Source organism: Chenopodium album, chromosome 16 (assembly GCF_948465745.1).
Source record: "Chenopodium album chromosome 16, dcCheAlbu1.1, whole genome shotgun sequence".
Lineage (NCBI taxonomy): Eukaryota > Viridiplantae > Streptophyta > Magnoliopsida > Caryophyllales > Amaranthaceae > Chenopodium > Chenopodium album.
Window position 1 is genome coordinate 46162265 of NC_137849.1, and position 17654 is coordinate 46179918.

Sequence of the window (17654 nt, forward strand, 5' to 3'; positions counted from 1 at the left end):
CAAAAACCACCCACATAGCCTGCCCCGACCCCAAAAAACACCAGTAAAAACGCCCCTCCTCCCTTCTCTCACCGTCGAAACAATCGATTTCGAGGGTGGGGAAAGGGAGGAGGGGCGATTTTGGCGACGGAGGAAAGGAGAGGGTGCTTGATTAAAGCTCGTGTTGGTGGTTTTTGGGGTCGGGGTGGGTAGCGTGGGTGGTTTTGGGGGTCGGCGTGGGTCAGATGGGCGCTAAAGGGTCGACCGGCCGATTTTTGTTGGTTAAGGGGGTGGTCGGCCGTTTTCCGGCAAGATAAGGGGAGGGGCTAGGGTTTGGCAATGGTGGGTAGGTGGCTTGGAAAATTTTGAATTTTTTTGTTTTTTTAATTTTTATAAAATTAAGATAAATGGATCAATCATATCATCACATGTGTCATAATTAAACCCTAATGAATAACGGAGTTAACGACCGTTAGTCATTAATTGCACTCGGTGAATTTTATAAAAATTGGGTGGCATTTGGTGAATTTTGAAAACCTTGATAGCATTTGGTGAATTATTAAAGTGCTCAGTGGCATTCGGTGAAATAGCCGTAAAGTAAATGTTGTTTGCTTTATACATTCGTACTCTACAGTCTTACCAAAGAAAAACATGAGGCCCAAAGGCGTAACAGGCTAACAGCCCTATTTCAAACAACACTCAAGAGTCAAGACTGAACTTGTAAACTTCAGAATTCAGATCCTGTTTTTCTCTCTCCTCCATTTTTTCCCAGGTTGATCATAGATCAATAGATCACACTCTTAAATTGGAAAAATCAATTTCTTTTTTTTTTTTTAAAAAAAAAAATAAAATAAAAAACCCACTGAAAAACCTCCATTGACATCAATTAAGAAACACCCAACAAAATCAACTAACTAACTGTGTCTCTACAATCAAAATTATCCCCAAAAAAGTTGCAAAATTCCCAAATTCAGTCGGGTGGGTTGTGGTAATCGGGTCAGGTGGGTAGGATGTCGGATCTGAGTATGGAGTTGCAGGAATCTGGGTGGGAAGAGCTCCGAAAAGAAGCCCGGAAGATTGAAGGTGATCTTGATGTTAAGCTTTCTTCTTATGCTAAGCTTGGTGCTCGTTTTACCCAAGGTAACCTCATTTTTTTATTCTAATTTTTCTGGGTATTTGTTGTTCTTAACATTTTGATTTGATTAATTTTGAATTGGGTTTTAATGGGTCTACATTGTGTTAAATTTATGGATCCTAAATTTTGATTATTGTATTAGTTTATGCTCATGTTTTTTTGAGTAGTTAGTTTGTTTTTGTATAAATTGGTGTTGTTTGTTTATAATTAGGGCAATTGGGTGTAGATAGAGATTATTTAGTTACCAATTTGGTTAATTAGTTTTGTGGGCTGTGAATTTTGATCAGAAGAATAGAACTCTGACTGTGTTATATAAGGTGGTGATTTAAGGTGAATGGGAAGTTTTCTAGTGAATGGATCACTCTGCATTGGGGTAAGAATTTGTGGGTGTGTTGGTATGGGTGTTTAGTTTGTTTCGGTACCGTGTGAACTATTGGAACCTGTGGTTTGTGTCTTGTTTTTGGCGCCGTACAAGGCGGTTGAAGGAGAATGCTACATTAACCCACCAGTATCAGGTTGAAGGTGATAATGGCATTGGGATAAGAATAAGGTATGAAGGTTGTGGGTAAGGCCATCTTGCTGTTGAATGACTGATTTAATATAAGTAAGAAGGAGCTAAGAAGTATTACTACCAAAGATATATAATGTTGTTTGGAGTGTGGACTAGGATATATACAAGTAAAGTATTGATGATTGAACTGCTCTTACAATACTGGAACTGGAAGTGTTGGAAATTTCAATGTGAGGTAGGTGCTGAAGGATTGGATGTGACTTTTATGGTTGGAATGAAGATTTGTTTCTGTTCACAGAGCCAAAGATTCACTACTAGACTTTAATTGCATGACATGGGGTATTTGATTTGGTGGAATGATGACATCAATTAAAATATTTTTCAAATTGAAGTGCTAAAAAGAGCATAGTAATTGTTTAATTACTAACCAAGATCCACTCTTACAAGTATTTCCATATAGTCTTCTTCATTTAGAATTAATTTGAATCTTTTGTGTAGCTTTCCTCCCTTATACAGCATGACTAATATTGTGCTGCCGCCCTCCCTCCACTCCCTTCCCCCACCCAAAAAAAAAAAAAACAATTATTGCAAAACTTGCTTGATGGATTATTTATGCTAGTGGATTTGGTTCCTATCAGTTCCGGGAGGCATGTTTTTACTCAAGATACTCATTGGAATTCTCTACTGGGCCTAACCTACAAACCTTTTCGTAGTGATGGGATTGTGAGGGGTAGGGAAAGACCTAAGAAAACAGGGAAGGTGATTGAGAGTGACGTGAGTCTTTTGGGATTGAGGAATTTATGGCGTTTGATAGGGCGGAGTGGAGGGAGGAAATCTGAGCGGACATGTCACGACTTTAAATATAAATACTATTTTGTTTAATTTTGGGTTCCTAAACTAATTGTGTTTTGCAAATCCTATTATTTCCTTGGTTAAGGTTACTCTCTCTCTCTCTCTCTCTCTAGCCCCCCTTTATAAAGGTTTCTCAAATTTGATTTTTATACCCTCTTTTTGGGCTTTCGTTTAATCACTTCCTATAGCCCGGTTGTTCGCTCGCTATGTTTTTTTTCTTGGCCCAAAAGAGGAAAGTGTAAAGTGAAATTGTGCATCAGTTTTTGCACCATAAACCTTGCAAAATTTCATGATTATTATCTGTTCAAAACTTTGACTGGCTAGTGTACTGCAATATCTGTAAGTTCCTTTGCCATAAATGATCTTGGTTTTGAAATCAAGGAAATTGTTAGATTTTACTAGAGATGCAAAGTTTTGGCGTCCCCCCCCCCCCCCCCCTCTCTCTCTCCCTCTGTGTGTGTGTGTGCGTATAGCATTCTCTTTGTTGTATATGGTGCTACATTAGCATGTTCAGATGTACTGATTCAGTATAATTGACAAACTTGATGAAGGGCTTACATTACAGTGGAGAGATTATTTGGAGCAGGGGAAAGAGGGACATATTTATGAGTGTTTCATAAGAAACAACAATTCTGTATCAATTCTGTTGAAGACCTCACCCCTGAAAGTCAGAATTTAGAGAGGCTATATGTGAAAGATTCACCCTATTATGAGAGGACTTATGTCTTATTTATAGAGGGGGTGGGAGAAGGGAAGGGATAAAAATTTTCTATTTCTAACAACGTGATTCTACTATGTTAGGACTCAGGATTGAGTGTACACAGGTGTATGCTGTTTGTTCATGTTCTAAATTCAACTCTAATGTAGAATTCATGGTGGTTCCCTCTGTTTTCTGAGCATAGTGTCATGGAATTAGGTTATGCGGATACTGGATCACCAACAGTGAGCTCCAGCAGGTCATGGAAGTCTATGGAAATGGAAATCCAGTCTTTACTTGAAAAGCTAGTTGACATAAATGATTCAATGGGTAGATGTGCTGCATCAGCTGCTCCCACGACATCGGTAACTCAAAAACTGGCAAGACACCGGGACATACTTCATGAGTTTACCCAGGTATTCATTATTTTCTGTTACAAGTGAATTATTTTTTGGCTGGTTGTCTAATATGAAGGTAAAATCGGTTATTGACATGGAATGCTTTTGTGAACATTGAACTGGTAAAGTTGTTTAGTTTCATGTGGATCCACACAAGGCATGGCTTATAAAGTATCCATGTTTGCATTAAAGAAAACAAACTGAAATGTTGTTCCTTAGAGTTGGCTTCCACCTGATTTGTAATTACATAGTACACCTGTAGCGGTAGCATTGTGTGTTTGGATAAGATGATTTGAAGAGAAAGGAAGGGGATGCAGATTGATTTATTCATTTTCCTTGTACCTTCACCTTTGCTTGCATTGTGCAGTATTATTATTTTCTATAAATGTGATCACTGGTCTGCCATAGGGCAACAACGATCATTTATCTTTTATTCTGAAATCTTATTTGTTAATTCTGCTTCATGTAGTGGCTCTTTTAATATATGCAAACAACACCAGTATCTTATTTATTATTTATTTAAATTTTTTTTATGTGGTGAGGCTTGTACTATGGTCCCTTGTTCTATGAGCTATCATAGGCTTCATTGAATGATTTTTTTTTTTCCATGCTTATAGGAGTTCAAGCGTATCAAAGGAAATATAAGTTCAATGAAGGAACATGCAGAGCTTCTTAGTTCAGTGAGAGATGATATTAGTGAGTACAAGGTGGGCAATCTTGATAATTGCGTAGTTCATGACTTGGTTTTGCATCATTGATTGTATTACTCATGTTTACCTTCATGCAGGCATCAGGGACTATGGCTCCTAATGCGCAGTTGCTGCGAGAAAGAGGTGCAATTCATGGAAGTATATCTCATGTAAGCCTCTCAATTTTGAGGATAATGTCATTTGTTTTTAATCTTTATAAAACAGTTACTGTGGAAAGTATGTGGCAGACTAGCCAGTAGCCACTAGTCATACTATGCCCCTGTTTATCATTGAAATTCTTAGCAGTATTTTTTTTTTTTTTAATAAATAAATAAAGTCTAGACTTTTTTTCGCCTGCTTATATCTTACTGATACTGTTTACCTGTCTTATTAATTTGTAATTTACTTCGTAAGATATTATTTGGAAATGATCAACTTGACCAAAAATATTCCTATGACACAGGGAGTCTGAACTTAATATTTTTATTTGCTGATTACTTTTAAAGGCTCATTGTAAGCTCTAAAAGCCTTTTGCATTTATGATTTCTTGCAGTCTCTTCAAAATTTCAAAGTCTCTTCCCAAATACTTCTCTGTTTCTTTGTGATGTTTCATATTAAAATTTTGCAGCTATCTTCAAATTTTATTATCAATATATAAGAAAAAACATTCATATGGGGTCTTGTTTGATTCATCTCAATGAGTATTCTAATCAATTTTACAAAATATTGATTGTTGAGCAAAAGAAGGTTAAGAAGCTGGTAAACTATGACCCAAAGAACATTAAGCAACTGGGAGGCAGATGGAAAAGAGGTTGGAAGGTCATTGATTTACAAATCTTAGAGAAATTAAATCTTGAATTTTCTGCACATTCATTACAAAAAATACTGGCTCTGCACAAGGAAGTTAATGATGAAAGATGACGTGTTAAATGCAAGATCTGTCTACTTCCTTGGTGAGCTGTTTAGTAATCAAAATTGGTCATTGTTGATTTTGACCAGAGTATTTTTGTAACTTGGAGTCATGCCTAAAATTTCATGGGCACATTGGAAACTCCATATCATTTGTGTTCATTGTGTAATATATTGAGGTTGCAACTTGCGAAATTATTGCTAGGATTTGGAAAGGATTTGGCATTTTGGATCAAGTAAACAGTGAAGTTGTGAGGTGTAAATATGGAGGGAATGAACTTATGTTGTCATTGCTGTCTGTTAGGAACTGCAAACTGCCATCTCTCAATTTGTTGGATTAAAGGCATTTGCTAGATGTACACTGTGAGGCAAGATAATTGGGGCCCTGGCAAGTTAGAAGAGGCTGGAGGGTACTGTTATCTTACAGATTTCAAGGAATGTCTTTTTAAAATCCTTTTGGATAATGATTAGTGGGGAAATACATTATATATCATTCAATTTGAGTTTTTGAACCTACATATAGTTCAGTGTCCAAAGAACTTTCAGATTTGCTAACTTGTTCATGGACTGACTGTAAACCTTGGATCATATTGTGATAAGAATTTCTGCTTTAGATTTAGCTCTATTACTTGCCATGATGAAAGCCAAGTTACTGATATTGTGTGAGACTATTGGGAGTGCGCTATATTAATGACATTGGGGTTGAAGGTGTATGATGAATTTAGCACTGATTAGGAAGTTAATAGTTTTGGGAATCCTAATCATGCTTTCCTCTCTGGTAAATTATATATGGTGGAGTGTCTTTTGGGAATCCTAATCATGCTTTCCTTTCTGGTTATTATATATGGTGGAGTGTCCAATTTTTTATGCTAAAAGTCCTTGTGACAGAATCTAGTCGAAGACCAGCAATACTATGGATCTAACTTTTAATTCTTTGTCATACAGAATAATCAATGGAGTGCCAAAACTAACTTTAAAAGTTTATCTATGTTTTGTGTAAACATTAAAGGTTCTTATCAGTTCTGTCCTATTTTCTTTTATGTATCTTTTTTGTTCTTGCCTTGAATTAGAAGTTTGGTCCTTCAGTTCTCATTTTAGCAATTCATGACAATGTTTATAGTCCCTGCTCTATCAATTTGATTAATAAGCGTACTCTGTTATCTGCCATGAAGTGCATTAGCTGTTTCTTGCCCTTGTGACAAAGTTCATAGTCCCCATCATCTCAATTTGATCAAACTCTGATTGCTCTATAATATGTCAAATCCGTAATTTTCATTAATTGAGTCTTTGGAACGAGGGAGCAAGCGGCCTACTTGGAGCAAATAATTTCCTTTCACTTTTGATAGAGATAGGGATGGTCCACAAAAAAAAAATGGGATTATGTCTTTGTATAATTATTGAGTCTACGCTTTTTTTTTTTTTTTTTTTTTTTTTTAATAATCAATTGCCTGTTTATGCACTGCAGATAGATGAGGTAATAAATCAAGCTCAGGCAACAAGGTCAGTTTTAGGCTCTCAGAGGGCATTGTTTGGCGATGTTGGAGGAAAAGTGAAGGTTTTAAGCGAGAAATTTCCTGTCATTCGTGGTCTACTTGGTACAAATACAATTTACTTTCCTGCTCATGTTTGCTTAGAGCAAAAACTCAATTAACTTCAAATATATCTAAAAAAACAGGGTTAATCTTTGATATGCTGTGCAGGCTCAATAAGAAGGAAGCGCTCCAGAGATACACTCATTCTCTCTGCAGTCATCGCCGCTTGTACTTTGTTCCTTATTATCTATTGGCTCTCAAAATGACAGTAAACATTTCTGGAAATAGGAAAGAAAAAAAAAATACATGTGTTATTGTCAATTGTCATCTGCAGAATTTTTTGTGTTTTTGCTTCTGTGACTGGCTGGTAATATATAGGTCAAATGAACTTACAGTTGAAATATATAAGATCAAGAAGAGGGTTTTCCCTTGCTTTCTCCCTATTTTTTGCCCCTAATTGTCTTATATTTTGTGGGTTCATCGGAAACACCTTCACAAAGAATTTTGGTCAGTACGTCCTTGATCCGGTTGGCATGATCTTTCCAATCTGCTAATACTCCAGCATGCTACCATGCACCTGGATGTTAAGATAAAGATACACCCGGATGTATATAGAAATCAGTTTCCATACATCAACACAATTAAATAACAATTTGTCTGTCATGCAGACTAACCGAATATCTACAGCATTCTAAACATGCCTATCATAATGAAATTGATGGTTCCAACAGCACATTACTACCACAAAAATAAAATTATCCATCACATTTATCAGCATTACCCCATTTCTCAATTAGTTATTTTTGTGTTTTTTTGAGAAAGTTAATTAGTTGTTTTTGGTTGGTTCGTTTAAAACATTTATGTTAGTTTGGTATTTTTATTAATCAACAAAGATTGATCATGTATAAAAGGAGAACAATAAAAATTCGGTAGAAGAATGAAACATGAAATGGATTCTGGTGCAAGTGGTTTGAATTTGGGAACAATCTCTTTCAATATAGCTTTAACACGAATAATAATCTAGGAATGTTAACATCTGATATGACTAATATATAAAGCATATATTTAATGATTAGTTCATTTTCTTACTAATATAAGTCGGATATAAAAGGACAAAAATCAGGTGGCCGATGTTTTAATTTGGAAAAAAACTAGTCATGGTCAGACGAGATAGGGTGACTATGTATTGGCATGTTACCATACATTTAGATATCAAAGATTTTATGGAATTTATGAGCTCTTATAATGAAATGCATCATTGTTGACATGTGGGTAGGGAACCCCGAAAATTACAATACTTGTTACCTGAGAGCAACGGGTAGTATCGATCGAATTGATGCATCCCTAACGATGGCTTATTCATGATATGTAAGCGTGTGCAATTCACACGTCGATGGTGTGCATATGATCTGTGCAAGTGATGTCAAACCGTGACTACTAGCCAATATTAGCATGCCAAACGATGTAACCTCGCGTATATGATATAGTAGCAAACTAGCAATTAGTGTAGCACAATCGGATGTTGCTATGCGTTGCGAGATTATGCCTGGACTCCACAATTGTAAGTGCCATTCCATCACAAACATCAACACTACTCTCCTTAAATGCCTACCCATGCAATTATATATGCCCAACAATAATAGGAAGAGATGCCTAAAAGGTACGACATGAAGTATGCCTAAAATGTGTTCTCATATGAAATGTAACAACTTTTTCGGGAGACAAATTTAGTACTAAACTAAACAAGGCTAGTGATGAGATTGGACCGTCATCATAATTAAAATCGTGTTCAATTCATAATTTCATGCAATGAAGTAATGAACTACATGCTTGGTATCAAACAAGGCTAGTGATGAGAATGGATTGTTATCATAATCTTAAATCCCGGTGTTTTGATTTAATTCTTGCAACAATCATATCTACAAAAATGAATTGAATCTCATGGTCTATTACATACACTTATCCTCTTGGAAGAAATTGGGACCCTTAGTTGTCTGAAAATGAAATTGTCTTATGAGAAACTACAAAGATCCAAATTCTTATCCTTAGTTCAAAATCAAGAGATCGCAATAATAATGGTGGAAACATAAATAGTTAATTTTAAGTTCTTGGGTGACAAATCAGATCTAGGACATTAAGAATGTAGCAAAATTTTTTAACACAAGTACAAAAAAAAAAACACATAATATTACCTTCGGAAAATAGCATCAAACCATATGCAAATTGAAGGTGGTTAAGTTTAAGACTAGCACATATCTAATAGATGGTATGAAAACTTAGACCCTACAATAATTTGGTAATTTTCGTGTGAGTGACAAAGATTGAAGATAACAATGGGTCATTGTGCCTCATCTCTTCTTTATCTTTTAGCAAATTAAACATGTCATAAACCATTATTGAAGAGGGAGAATTTGCATCATATATAGAGCGTGTTTGGCAAAATTAGTTGTTACATCGTGATGTATGCGAAATTAGCTTTTTGATACAAGAGTTTTAATGCCAAGCACATAATATATGATTTTGAAAGCTTATAAAATGTTGAAAATATATATTGAGACAAATTTAATGATAATTTACGGTAAATATTAACATTTACTTGTATTTATTTGAATTAGTAAAAACAGGTGTACGTAGTCAAAATAAGACACATGCACTACACAATGTAAAAGTCAATATAAAACAATTAAATAAAACAAAAAAACGAGGGAACAGTATAGAAGCAAAATGATACAATAAGATCCAAAAAATGAAAAATTTCAAATTGACTGAATAAAGATCAGGAAATATAGAAGAAGGATTCTGAAACAGGAGAGGGTTTGATGTTGGCTAACTTGCATCATATAAGCCAATCATGGTCTCAATGATGCTGCACCACAGGAGAAAAAGAAACTGTTGACATTATTTAGTCAATATGTAAATTTAATATGCAATTCTGTTCACATTAATTATTAAACTTACTTTATTATAATTTGTGTCTTAAATATTTACTATATTATTATGTATGTACTGGAAAAATTATTAATTTTTGCTGTTACACTACTGCTTGCTTTTGCAGATAAACAAACAAAGGCATGAATTCCTGTTTAATTTTAGCATGCATTGTTGCAGAGTTAACTGAGTAGCTACAATGCTTGTTAAAGAGCATGCATGGGGATGATCACTAAAAAGGAAATCAGGGGTATTTTCGTAATTTTATCTGCCTATTATTATCTAATTCTTACAACTATATTACTAGTGTCCAGATATAAATAAATGAATTAAAAATCTGTACTTGTAGAAGGTATTACACATAAAAATGCACAAATTTGACCATCTTTAGCTTTAATATATGATGTACTCACTTGTTCTTTTTCGTATAAGTGTTGTTTAGATCAATACATACTCATAATAAGGAATTGATAATTATTACGAAGCATACGGTAACTGTTCAAAGCCGATCAACAGATGACAATTAAGTTGTATTGCATACATATTATATTATGAGGGTTGTTAACTCTTAAACCAACTGAAATTTATTTACATGATTTAACCTAGATAGTCATAGTACGAGTATTAATTGAACTTTAAATACGAAGTACAAAATGTAGGGTTTTATACGTGTCCTATCACCAATCATAAGATCGATCTATTTGTTCTTAGGCTCCTATATGTTGATCGAGTCAATATGTTTTTGATATTTCATTTTCTAAATGTTAAAATGGTACAATTATGTGTTTTTTTTTTTACTCTCTAATGTCTTTTTATTTTATTTTTGGATAAAAGATTGACATTTCGACATATATAATAGCTATATAAAGCCGATAATTTGATATGGAGGAAGTACAACTATTATCCTAACAGTATTTATAAAAACTATAATGCTTAGGACCATATGAATATAGAAAGGAAAACTCAAATTATTTTTATATCCCTTAATTTCATAGTAATATAAATCTAGTCATCATAACATAATTATTGTGGAGTACCAAAAATACTTGTACTAATTTGGGAGAATAATGAAGAATGAATCAAAGCTGACACCATAACATGTAGAGCAGTAAAATATAGAAAAAAGAGGTTATGGAACAGTAATACCTAATGTACAAGGACCACATAAGAGGATAAAAACTCATATTACCAACTGTGCAATGTGCATTGGAACAATTTACCTTTAAGGGTAATTTTCCAAATCCAAAGGATCTTCAGCTTTTCCCAATTATTTTATTTTATTTTGTTTTTATATTTATATAAAATAAATAAAAGTTTAATTAATTTTTTTTTTTTAAAAAAAAAAAAAAGAATAAATGGTAGGGATGGTGATAGTTGTAAAAATTAACGAAGTCTACTAAACGCCTGAAAAAGCCAACATCTTTTTCAGAGAGGATGGTAGGGAGTTGCTTCGTGCTTTTTTAGTAGAGCATGGAATTTATGGAATTCAATATTATTTGTGAATTTTCAGAGACAATTAATATTAATTTATATAAAGCGAAAAATTAAGATAAATTTGAAAACTAGAGGTGATCATGATTGGATTACAAATAATATGTCAGCTTAAAATATAAACACACAGGAAAGCTAGTATAATTATGCTGATATTTTAAGAAATATTGCTTTAAAATATATGTAGTACAAGTTGAATTTTGTGTAAAATTATGGATTAGCTTATTTCAAGAAAATTACTCGTAAATGATTTTTATACGTTCTTTTTATATAAGCCATTGCATTAGAGACCTTAGCTTGAGTCATAATTAGTTAGCTTGAATAATGGTTTAGTTTCACATTTAATTAGGATATATATTTTCATAACCTTTATTGATACAAACCCTAATTTGTAGTCATTTCCAAAACCATACAACTTATTTTATCTTTGTCTCTTACCTTTTGCCTTATTTTATCTTTTTTTTTTCCTTCTCATTATCCAATTTGATTTAGATTTTTTTTTTTTATCTTCTCACTTTTATTTTATTCCTTTAATAGTAAAATTATATAACACAAAGTAAATGTTTTTTTTTTAAACCCAGATGCGAATTTCATTAAATAAGATCAATTCTGCCAAAGTTGTTAGGCTTTGGGGAGTAATACCAATGTTATTAAACGACTTTCTATCTTAATTACCTAAAGAATAAAAATAGAAACCCATTTTTTTATTCATTTAACATTGTACAAAAAAAGAAAACAAAACAAAAACAAAAGGGACTTGAACGATTGCTTGATACCATATATATATATGGGGAACCATTATTTTACTCTTGTACTCCCTCCATTCCTTATTAATAGTCTCTTATGATCATTTTTAAGTCCCGAAATGATAGTCCTATTTGTTTTTTTCAAGTACCATTAATATTAATTTTTACCAAAATTCTTTCCAATTTGCAACCATATTTGTGCAAATTTAACTTTTCCATGTACTTTTATTACTTTTGTATCTACTTTTTTGCATACCTATTGCAAATTAACATTTTCAATGTACTTTTACTACTTATTTATGTTTATTAATTTCCGTAAAAATAGTGCATAAGAGACTAACAATAAGAAATGGAGGGAGTACAAATTAAATTATTTAAGACCTCACCAATTTTTTCTGATCTCTCGTCAATTACAACTAACCAAAATTTAATTAAAAAAAAAATACGGAGTATATGGTTTTGGGGCGAGGGGATACTAATTTATGTAATTATGGTTCATTTTATGTGAAAGTAAAAGACAAAGGGAAAAATGTTTGAGAAAATTAATTAATTCAAGAGGATTTGTGTGTCTTGTATTGTATGACAAATAAAGTAACTGACATTGTAATATAATGTATCTGAAATTTCAGTGAGAGGGGAAGAAGACATGAATGGTCATATCGTGAACAATGTAAAAGCATTTTTTTGTAGGACTACTTTTTTGCACTGCCTCAAAATTGGGTAATTATTACACCATAATTATTTGTTGGATATAATTTCAATTCCCCCACGATTCTCGATCTCTCTTTTCTTGTTTTCTAACTATACTCTATCCATCAAATGGAATGTTTTGGGTCACATTTCTTGACATGACTATCATACCTTGACTACATGCATGAATTTTACTATTTTTACCAATTTCATTTGATTTTGGCATTCACCAAACATAATGCATCCCAAATTTATTTTGTTTTTACATATTTTAGATCATTTTATGTAAGACGTCATCAATTTAATTGTGTGTGGTTACTCACTATTTAATTGTGTGTGGTTACTCACTTATTTGCGTTACCTCATATGCGTAAATCATAATTCTAGCGCTAACTAATTCTATTATCTACAACAGCTTAATGCCACATAGAACACGTTAATCTCTATATATTACGAGTACATCTCATTAGGTTTGTCACAAATAACCTTTTATATGTTAATAGATGAAAAAAAGACACATTAATTTATGTATGTGATGAGAAGGGATACCGTAATAGAAAATATTAAACTACGGAGTATTGTTCAATAGCAAATATATAATTAATTCTAATATTACATGAATACTAAATTTAATTTTCGTATTTTATTACTGCGTAGGAGTATTAAGTAACACAGAGCTATTACTATATGATTTGATAGTTAAAAAAGATGAACCGAGTAGACATTCCAAGCAACTTCTACTAGTCTTCTAGTGTATGAGGTCCCAAGTTCAGCAGGTATATTTAGGAAATGTAGAGGTCTTTTCAAATCTTTTTGAAAACCAATGCAAGAAATTTTTAATTGCAAGTCTTTGTACTGAATTGTTTAATGCTAGTTGTCTGATGATAATGCACGGGTAATGTTTAGCCAAGGACAAAGGATCATTAAAATCTATAGTGACTTCTCATAATTCATATGCATATGAAAGACCCTACAAATTTAATTTATTTTTTATTTTTATTTTTTTATTTTTCATTCATAATTATAAAAAGACATTCATTCTACTCCCTTCATCTCATATTATAGTTCATGTTTTTCTATTTTGGAAACCCCAAAATATTGTTCATTCATGTTTTTATTTTTGAATAGTGTGTAAAGACCATTATATTCGCATTTTTTAACTTTATTCGTTTTACTTCAGAAATTACCTTTAATTTTTCATTTGCTTTTTACTTTTTTCCCCTTTCTCTCTTAAACTTTTGTCTATAATTCCATTCACTTTCTCCTCTCTAAATTTTGTGTATAATTTTATTTTTCATCTTTTTTATATACTTTATTCACTTTCTTCCTTCCATTTTTTAAATACCTTGAAAAATCATAAACATGATCTATATATTAGGACGGAAGCAGTATAAATTAAATACTATATAAAACTCAAAAAGTAGACAAAGAACAAAACATAAAGAGACAAGTATATTTTCTACTCATATTAGTCATTGGTCAAGATGTTTATTTACTATACTCCATAATTCCTAATGCAAATAGTGAGAAAGTGCCGTAAAATATGGCACACATTCTTTAGTGATAAATTTTCTATTTATCTCATTGATCTTGTTCGGAGTAAATAAAAATTTTGCTTTAAAGATCAACCAAACATTTTCTACATATTTACTTACATTGTGTAAATAAGTAACTACTCGTAGGATTTTATGTCAATGTATATAAAGATATCGACCTTGACAAAATAAGTCACATTGCTATTATAGTTCATAGAATTAATATGGCTATTGTTGCACTATTTTGCTAACTTTGATGCATTGGGATTAGGGAACATGAATTTTCTGTTAGCTTAGGGATTGGGAAATTTTTCCTTGAATAGAATATAATTTGGACATACTTTACTACCATTACCGTACTCCTTTATCACTTGATGCTTTAATCTTGAATATAAATGATGGTTTAGATTCATCATTTCACTTGGGTTAATACGGAGTATATTAGTTACAATTATATGGAAATATATAGAAAAATAAATATCTTCCTAGTTTTTTTTAATAGGAAACATCTCCCTATGTTGAATAATTGTGTTCCTTTATACTCCGCACCATAACAACAAAACAAACTGATATTGATACTCTGTATTTTTGTTATAGTCATTAATTTAATTTTCTGTCAATATGACGATTAAACTACTATACTTTTCACTCACTCAATCAAAATTTTATAAAAATATCGAAATCATCATATTATTTGTGCTCCAATGTTATTCCATTCGAGGTAAAAAAACGAGCATATATATAGTACTCAAAACATAAAATGACAAACTTCCTTCGTCCCCTTTTATTTGTCACCTTTGTCATTTTGGGTGATCCTAAATGTTTGTCGCATTTTATATTTTTATAATTATTAAGATACATAAAAAGACTTTTATACTCTCATTTTTTTTTGTCCTTATTAAGTCATCTTCCTCTTTTACCCTAATATTTGCCATAAAAATTGTACCAACTTTTGACTACTTTAATATTTTACACTCTTGAGTCTCTCAATTTCTCTTCCTTATGTATTTTAATTATTTTTTAATTGGAAGTGTCTCTTTCCCATGAACTTTTATTACTTTATTGGTTAAGAATTTCACTTTTCCATATACTTTCATTACTCCACATTCTCCACCTTTTTTTCCGTGATTTTCCTTTAAAAGTGACAAATAAAAATGGACAGAGGGAGTAGTACATATATATAGATTGATGCATTGTAAAATTAAACGATAAATTAATTGGGAGCTCGTTGTATTAATTAATTAGTGAAATTAGAAGGTGAGATATACATTGATTGTATAAAATGAAATTTACTCGTATAACACAAGAAAAAACTCAATTTGTTGTTGTAAAGAAAAAAAAAAGGTTAAGAAGGAAAGGTTGAAAAGAACAGATGAATGAAGCAAAGTTAATAAGAACATGCACACGTCCCTATCCGGTTCTCTCCCCACCCCCCCCCCCCCCCCCCCCCCTCTGCCGCCTCTGCCCTTCAATTCTCTTTCTCTCTCATCGTCGGGAATGCCATCCATTCATTCATTTTCATTTTCTCTCTCTTCTTTCAACAACAACAACATTCTTCCCTTTTTTTTTTATTTTTTATTTTTATTTTATTTATTTTCTCTCTCTAAATAATAAAACCCTAAATATATGTAACAAATAAATTATAAATACAACCTAGCTAGCTTAATTAATTAGCTATGTTTGGAGGTCTGTCAATCTATTTCTGTAAATCTATGCTTTCTTCCAGCCAGCTGAAGCCTACTTACCCTCTAAGCTTTCTTATAGAACCACTTGTCACTTCTCTTTTCATGCCTTCAATTTTCATTTATTACTCCCAATCTTAATGGAGTACGTCAAATATAATATTATATGATGAGTTTCAACTTCAATAATAATCTTCATTTTACAATCGATTGTATCTTTTAGTATATAAAATACAAACACGTGAAATCGTATGTACGGAGTAAATAACTTTGGGTGTACATTACGAGTATAATATTCATTCATAATCAATTAAATTAGTTTGTTGGTTATAATGTTGTATTGTTCTCGTTCCTTAGTTTATTGTTCAAATTACACTATCAACGAACGCTTGTCTAGTATGAGCTGAAGATACTCATCGATAAGAAATTAATACAAGTGCATACCACACTTTTATCCTTGCTGATTTAGCACAATACAATATAATTAAAAATACATGAGTAATTCTTGGCGAATTTAAACTTTTGTTTTAAATGCATATCATCCTTAATATTTGAAGACAATTATTCAAGTTTGACTTGGCCATGTATGGCCACTCTTTTGGAGCATAAAATTTTGGGTGAAATTCAAGAAAATATCAAACATTCATTTAGCTAGCATGCAATATAATGACATTCTAGATTTGTTGTAGGATGAGTTTTAAGTACATATTTGATTCTATTCTATTCATTGGGGATGAGCTAAATAGCACTGTATTGTGGAGTGTGGAAAACGTAACAAAGGGACAAAAAGTGATTTTGGTGTGTAAACTTGGGTCCCAAATTATACATGGTCCTATAAGTTGGGTTATTATTAGGTCATCATTGATCAGAGGCTCGGTATATATATATATTTGAGTTTGAGTCTCATGTGTATCTAGCTTGAAGAAAATTGTATGATTGAGTGGTTTCTATTTTACAATCGTGAATTAAAAGATGATTTTTAAGAATTCACAAGACATAGTACTATAAATAGGGTCTCACCATTTGAGTTTCGAGTCCCACATTCGAGTTTTCAAAACAAAAATTGATGTTTTTGGGACCAAAAAAGAGTCCCTCCAAAGTAGAATCCCTAAATTAGGAGGATGTTATTGTAGATACATGAACACTTCACATTTGCATTGCCTATATTTTTAAGGTTGATAAAGAAGAGGATTGCCCCTACTAAGATAAGAACCATATCCATGACTAACCTATAGCAAGGGACCATAACACATTAAAGGAGAAGGAATTTATCTAATTATTATTATATTATAAACTTAGGGGTCGTTTGGTTCGCACGTGGTAAATGGAATGGAATGAACAAAGGGATTCAAAGAGAATGGAATAAACCCATTCCATATAGCATGCTGTTTGTTTTACAAAAAACAAAGGAATCACCACCACCATAGCACCACCACAAAACCCCCTTTTCCTTCACTTTCCCACTTCTCCAGCTACCCCACCGCCCAACCACCACCTTGTCGGCATCCCCGGAGCCCGTCGCACCTCCACCACCCCTCCCCTCCTCGGGAAACCTCCACCCACTCATAAACCCTAATTAACCATCATCTGAAAACCCACAAAAACCCTAATTATCGGTGGTGCGAACAAGGGAGGTGTGATGAGGGAGGTGCGACAAGGGGTAGGGGAGGTGCGAACGAGTATGGTGCGAACAGGGTGGTGCGAGCTTGTCGGCGAGTGGCGGGGGAGGGGCGGCGATGACCTGGGCAGGGGCGCAAGGTGGCTAGGTGGTGGCTGTGCGGTGAGGGTAGGGTAGAAGGGTGGTGGCTGTTGTTGGCATGGTGGCGTAATGGTGGCTAGGGAAAGGGAATGGCAAAGTCTAGGGGGGGTTGGGGAATCAA

General features: G+C 33.1%; 1 protein-coding gene across 2 annotated transcripts; it reads left to right on the plus strand.

Moving 5' to 3' along the window:
• Positions 1-688: 688 nt before the first annotated feature.
• LOC145585605 (Golgi SNAP receptor complex member 1-2) lies at positions 689-7145 on the plus strand. Of its 2 annotated transcripts, none has more exons than XM_081642309.1 (6): positions 689-1119; positions 3394-3590; positions 4190-4279; positions 4360-4431; positions 6636-6765; positions 6871-7145. In XM_081642309.1, exons 1-6 carry the CDS (start codon positions 990-992, stop codon positions 6966-6968), a joined length of 717 nt encoding a protein of 238 aa, XP_081498435.1. In that variant the 5' UTR covers positions 689-989; the 3' UTR covers positions 6969-7145. The 2 variants fall into 2 exon arrangements, with proteins under 2 accessions (XP_081498435.1, XP_081498436.1); XM_081642310.1 differs by having other exon boundaries at positions 988-1119; positions 3380-3590.
• The last annotated feature ends 10509 nt before the right edge of the window (positions 7146-17654 follow it).

Coding starts and splice junctions, on each gene's coding strand:
- LOC145585605 (XM_081642309.1), top strand. CDS start 990: ATGTCGGATCTGAGTATGGAGTTGCAGGAATCTGGGTGGGAAGAGCTC. Junction 1,120..3,393: donor TGGTGCTCGTTTTACCCAAG/GTAACCTCATTT, acceptor TCATGGAATTAG/GTTATGCGGATACTGGATCA. Junction 6,766..6,870: donor TGTCATTCGTGGTCTACTTG/GTACAAATACAA, acceptor TATGCTGTGCAG/GCTCAATAAGAAGGAAGCGC.